The sequence below is a fragment of the Pistacia vera genome, unplaced genomic scaffold (genome assembly GCF_008641045.1).
Source record: "Pistacia vera cultivar Batoury unplaced genomic scaffold, PisVer_v2 Contig457, whole genome shotgun sequence".
Lineage (NCBI taxonomy): Eukaryota > Viridiplantae > Streptophyta > Magnoliopsida > Sapindales > Anacardiaceae > Pistacia > Pistacia vera.
This window is the reverse complement of record NW_022196287.1, coordinates 51,965-58,348: the sequence shown is the minus strand read 5'-3', so window position 1 is coordinate 58,348 and position 6,384 is coordinate 51,965. Positions and strand designations below refer to the sequence as shown.

General features: G+C 34.0%; 2 protein-coding genes across 2 annotated transcripts; both read left to right on the top strand.

The window, feature by feature from the left end:
- The first annotated feature begins 1,095 nt into the window (after positions 1 to 1,095).
- On the top strand, positions 1,096 to 2,356 carry LOC116144802. Its single transcript, XM_031430232.1, has 2 exons — positions 1,096 to 1,855; positions 2,079 to 2,356. Exons 1-2 carry the CDS (start codon positions 1,096 to 1,098, stop codon positions 2,354 to 2,356), a joined length of 1,038 nt encoding a protein of 345 aa, XP_031286092.1.
- Positions 2,357 to 4,233: 1,877 nt separating this feature from the next.
- LOC116144820 (SPX domain-containing protein 3-like) lies at positions 4,234 to 6,159 on the top strand. Its single transcript, XM_031430248.1, has 3 exons — positions 4,234 to 4,592; positions 5,487 to 5,652; positions 5,771 to 6,159. The coding sequence occupies exons 1-3, from the start codon at positions 4,347 to 4,349 to the stop codon at positions 6,136 to 6,138; spliced, it is 780 nt and encodes a 259-aa protein (XP_031286108.1). The 5' UTR covers positions 4,234 to 4,346; the 3' UTR covers positions 6,139 to 6,159.
- Positions 6,160 to 6,384: the final 225 nt, after the last annotated feature.

Below are 6,384 nucleotides of genomic sequence, written 5' to 3'. Positions count from 1 at the left end.
ACAGGGTGAACTATTTACACATACCCAAAGTTTGTTGTATAGACAAAATGGTACCTAAAAAGTTTAGAAATGACAAACACCTATTTTCTATCATGTTCTGTTAAGAATTTCCACCTGTTAAAAGACAAAAATGATGAAAATACTAGAATACCCACTGATCTCCATTCCCAACGCACGCCAGCAAGGTTCAGTGTCATTGTTTATCACTGAACTTCGCAGAAAAATGCTAAATCCGATCAAAAAATCGATCAATGACGCAAGAGGGCTATGCAAACAGGCTTAGGGTGAGAATGGATAAAAAAAAAGATTTAAAATTTAAAAATTTTGTGACTGTAGATGAAATTACTATACTGTCTTTTAGCAAATAGAAATCCCTAACAGAATATAATAGAAAATATTTAATAGCAAATAGAAATCAAATCTGTGTTTATGTCAAACTCTAGGTAGGTGGAATCGTTTGGGCTTTTTTAATACTCTGTTTCGTTTCGAACTTAGGAAGTGACGGCCTATGCCACATGTATTTTTTAATCAGCTTAATAAAGAAACCCTGGGGTTGGACGTATAATTTAGGAAAAGAAAATACGAGCATAACTCAAATTACATTTATTGGTCTGAACATCCAATTTTAAATTAATGCCTAGTCTAGATCGAGCAAGTTAATTTTCTCTCTTTCACTATCCTCATAAGAAAAAAATAATTAGGTCAAAATAATATGGGACTTATACATATACAATTTCTTTATCATTTAAAGGGATAAAATGTTATACTTTTGAATTTAATAATATTAAGAATTACTAAACTGCTACAACAAGAGCAAGCTAGAATTTGAATAAACATTAGACATATTCTAGTGTAGTGATTTGAATACACAAACACATCTAAATCTATAAATAACTAATCTTGAATCTACAAAAAGACGTCGAATCTCTAAACAAACTATTAGCAAAAAAACCATAAAAAAAAGTAGATAAATTTCTTAAATAAACTAAACTCCAAATTAAAATAAAAAACTACTTAAACTCTTAACATAAACTCTAAATAAATAAATAAAAAAACAAAAACAAAAACAAATCATAAGTTAAGAATATCTTTCCCATGACAAGCAGAGTCAAAAGCATGCTTTTAAGACTCTCGTTGACTTTCGAATTTCAGTGCATTGATGATAGTGGAGATGTGATGATGGAGTGCTTTAATGATTTAGATGATGACTTCTTCGGTTCAGTTAGGAAGATGATTCTTAGTAGATACCCTTGGATCCATCTTTCTAGATGTGCTAGTCATGAAGTTGAGGCTCTTTTAGAATTAACATACCTACAAATTCCTTTGATTCATAGGACTCTTCAGACGGCGAACTTGATTTTCAAATGTTTACACAAGCATGATTTTGATTTGATCCCAAGAAGAAATCATACGAGAAATTGGCTTCGTCCTAGTTTGATCAAGTTTGCCATTGAATTTTATGTTCTACGTTCAGTTCTGGAAATCGAAAAAGAATTAAAGGCCTTGCAGCTACCTAATGACCAAAATGTCTTTGCTGAAGCTGATGTTGTGTATAAAGCTATTCATTCTACAGAATTTTGGAGTAATGGGAAAACGGTGCTGCAAGTTTTACAGCCAATTTTTCAAGTTCTTGAGCTCGTAGATTGCAATGTCTCAACTTCAGGATATCTCTATGATGCAATGAAGAAAGTCGAAAATGCATTTAAACAGCATTGTGAAGGCGATGAGGGAATAAGCGCAGAGTTTAAATTTGGGCGAAACCGTATAATAACTCCAATGCATGCAGCTGCAGCTTTTCTGAACCCTGCTTACATGGGTAGCCAGAACTTCACAGAAGGCGATGAAATAAAGAAGGGTTTGGAACTTTTAATGTCGTTGGTCCCTACTGAAGAACGAGAAGCTCTCTTAAAACAAATGCGACTCTACCGCATCAAAGTTTGAGAGTTGTTCACAGCTACAGCAGTGGAAATGTTAAATAAACTCCATTCTCATTAGTAATTATATATGCAACTTTTAATTTACATACGTTTCATTTTCTAATTAATCAGTTTGATCATTTTTTAATTATGTGTACGTAGGTAAATGGTGGGAGTGTTTTGGTGATCGTTATCCTATACTGCAGAAGTATGCAATACGGATCTTGAGTGAAACTTGCTCTACTTCACTATGCTATCCTTGTGACTTCCGGTCGAATCATTTGGTTGATGAATTCAGCATGAACATGATTATGATGGAAAATTTCAGGCTGTCGAAATCACAGAGCGATTTGGAGCCGATTGCAGTTGATAGAATAAGTGGACTTCCTGAATTTGCTGATCATGAATATGTTTTAGGAATATTGGAGTCTTTAGACTAGTCAGACGATGTTGTTTATCATGATTTCTTAGAAAATAGCCCGAATCTTAATTGGATGATTGATGTAAGTTTATTGGAAGTGTTGGTAGAATAATTGTGAATATTATGGGTTTTTTAATGTGTTTGCAGATTATATTGGATATTAGAGAAGGTGTAGTCAATAGAGAATCAATCAAGAAAAGAAGTAGTCAATGATCTATGTTTTAAAATTTGTATTTGATCTTCTTTTGAATTTGTATTTGGTTTTTTAATCTCTCATCTCTTATCTTTTACACATATATATATTTTTAATGTTGAATGAAATACAAGCAAACAAATTCCTTCTTCCTGCTCATTCTTGCTTCACTTATATGGTATCCGAGCATTTTTTCTCGTTGCTCAGTTCTACCATTTTTGTTTTTTTCATTTTCCAGTTTCAGCTTGTCATATCCAGCAAGCACACCAGCATTAGCAACAACTAGCACTTGTCCACAACAACTTCAACCCGACCCCATTTGTCCACAACAGGCCTCATCAATCCTTTAAAGCTCATTCTTGCTATTTTTTTTTTTTTTTTTTTTTTTTAATTGTTGCTAGTGTTACCTCCAACCACTACCAATTTAAGTTTGTGTTGCCGAGTTGGTTGGAGGGCGCCAACCCATGTTGTTGAGACTTGCAAGATTTGCTAGGACTGAGAAGTGTTATGATTGTGACTGAACTTGGTATTGTTATTCCTCATTGTCCTATGATTTATTGTGATAATGTTGAGATCACTCATCTATGCTCGAATCTAGTTTTCCATTCATGAATGAAACATATTGCTATTGATTTTCACTTAATTCGTGATCAAGTTCAAAATGGCTCTCTACGTGTGACTCATGTTTCTAGTATCGACCAACTTGCAGATGCTTTTACCAAACAACTCCCTAGGTGTCAGTTTCTTTCTCTACGCACCAAGATTGGTCTCTTTAGTCGAGCTCCATCTTGAGGGGCTTGAGGGAGCATATTAGAGAAGACGCAGTCAATAGAGAATCAGTCAAGATAAGAAGTAGTCAATGATCTTTGTTTTAAAATTTGTATTTGATCTTCTTTTGAATTTGTATTTAGTTTTTGAATATCTGATCTCTTATCTTTTACACTTGTATATATACTTGTGATGTTGAATGAAAATACAAGCAACCAAATTCCTTCTTTGTGCTCATTCTTGCTTCACTTATATTGGATAGAACCCACTTTCAAAAACTAGTTTAAAATTCCTTCTTCCTACTCATTCTTGCTTCACTTATATTGGATAGATACATTATAATAGTTCACCAATTTGAAAGATAGGAGACAAATATAGCTTCTATTGGAATTAATCAATTTTTAATTCCTCATTAGCTTGGGTATAAAGCAAAGATGGCATAGAATCTTCCAACACAAAATCCGGATAACAATAAGAAAACAAAAACAAAAAAGTGGCCTCGATCAAGCCTGTCTCTACTTGTAACTAAGAATTACGTGGCCCACAATCACAGCGTAGAGAGCATTTTCGAGTTCAAGATTCACATATTCCCATCTTTGGAAGATTCTAAGCAGATTCCTTAGAATCATTCTCCCTCAACTCCATTTCCCACTTAACCTACCCTACTGTCACAAACATTCACTCACCCCACATCACAAAACCCAATCGATAGATGCCGTGATGTATGCAGAAAGATCACAGTCATGTAATACTAAGCCAATCCATAACATTTTTTAAATAAATAAAGGGTATGGTAGTACCTATATAAGTCAGCTTCCGTAGTCTATGGTCTTAAGCATGACTATAGAAACCGAATATGCTTCATTAATTCTCTTACATCGACGACTCTTTTATACTTTTTCTTACTGTCACTTCGTCACGCCAGGCATATGCTATCTAATATTCTACTAATCTTCCCCTAATTAAATGCATCTTCTAACTCTTCTCTTTCCTTACTCTTTCTTTCTTCTTTTTTCAAGATTTGAGTGATAATTAACAGTCTGGATTGATGAAGTTTGGTAAGCGATTACAGCAGCAAATTCAAGAATCATTGCCGGATTGGCGCGATAAGTTTCTGTCTTACAAGAATTTGAAGAAGCTTCTTAAATTGATAGCTTCGACTCCGCCATTGTTGAATGGATCGCTGGAATATTTGAAGGTAGAGGCTGAGTTTGTGTATTTGTTAAACAATGAGATCGAGAAGTTGAATGCGTTTTTCGTGGAGCAAGAAGAGGATTTCATTATCAGGCATAAGGTAATGAGTTTGTCGTTTTTTTTATATTTGTTTTTTTCTGGCTTCTCTGAAATTGGTTGACTTTAGAGTTGCCTAAGAATTTTGAAACCGATCAAAGATTGTTGCGTCTGGGTAACGGAAGCGACAAAGCCTGTCACGGGCCAGCATTACCTGCTCGAATTATTTATTAATTAATATAATTAAAATTAAGTTAAATTACGTAACATATTGATTGATTTAATATGATGGATTAAAATCTTTTTGTGTAGTATTCTGATGCAAATTTCTCAATATTCATTATATTTAAGTCAATAACTGTAATACTAGTAAATCATAGCCGGAAAGTTTGGTGAGTTGGAGCCCCTTAGATGTGGGTTCTTGGTGCGACACTGCATTTTATCTTCCTGGTGATTTTGACGGTGAAAAAGGAGCCACGTAGGGTATAATAGTTCTTAGTTAGTTGGGTTTTAATATTGTTTATTTTCTAGAATTTTATGTGTGTGAGAATAAATTCGTGATTTGATGATTATTTAATTCATAAAATACAATAAATTCAAGAATAATTCGAAATAGTTGGAAATATATTTTGAAAAATACAGTGATGATCTGTATTGTGACAAAGAGAAGATGTTTATTTCTTTATATATTATTCTGCAACTCATACGATTTTTAAATTGCAATGTCCGTCCATAAGCATAGAATATACCGTTACAATTAAACCCAGACCCAGATTTTTAATCCATGGCATGAAGCAAGGAAATCAAATTGCCAATTAGAACTTTTTATATTCACCAGCCAATGGATCATTTTCTTGATTCCAAGTACCCTTGTTCTTTATATTTTTCTGGAGAAGAATATGTTTAATCACCCGCGTCATAAGAATCAGAAGGATGAACTAAAAAGAAACGTGTCCAGGAATTGCAACACAGGATTCAGAGTGTGATTGATGCTTGGGGGCCTAACGGAACTCATCCTTCAGAGACTGATTATAAAGAGGAGATGGGGAAAACTAGGAAAGAAATTGTGAATTTTCATGGGGAAATGGTGCTCTTAGTCAATTACAGCAATATCAATTACACAGGTAGCATATTCAGACTCAGCTCTTACCCCGCTTACAATTCACAAGTGAAAATATTAGTCTATTTTAACACTTTAAAAAACCAATTGAACCTGGATTCTTGCAATTAATTTATTTGTAGGATTGGCTAAGATCTTGAAGAAATATGAAAAGCGAACAGGTGGATTATTACGCTTGCCATTCATTCAGAAAGTGTTGAAGCAACCTTTTTTTACAACTGATCTAGTTTCGAAACTCATAAAGGAATGTGAAAACACGATAGATGCAGTGTTCCCAGTTGAAGAAGAAGAAGGGAAAAAGGAAGGAAGAGAAGCAATCAGAGTGACAGGAGAAGGTATATTTAGGAATACTGTTGCAGCATTACTGAACATGCAAGAGATGAGAAGTGGAAGCTCTACTTACAGTCATTACTCTCTGCCTCCTCTAAGCTTGCCAGACGCTGATATTATTCAGTCATTTCAACTGAACTCACCCATACCCATTCTCTAATAAAATTCAAAATTATATATCAAACATATCACTGATGTGACGTCCGATAAACTAGCCAGAAGTGCCAGGCGAAACCATTATATACTTTATTTACATATGTTTTTAGACTACATGTAATAGTTGCAAATTACTCAGTAATATATCCTACTCCGCAGGGAGTAACTTAGATGTTGAATGGTGGGTGTTTTTATTTGATCAAATTTCTGTAATATATTAATATAAATTCTGAGTATCTACTTGATGATC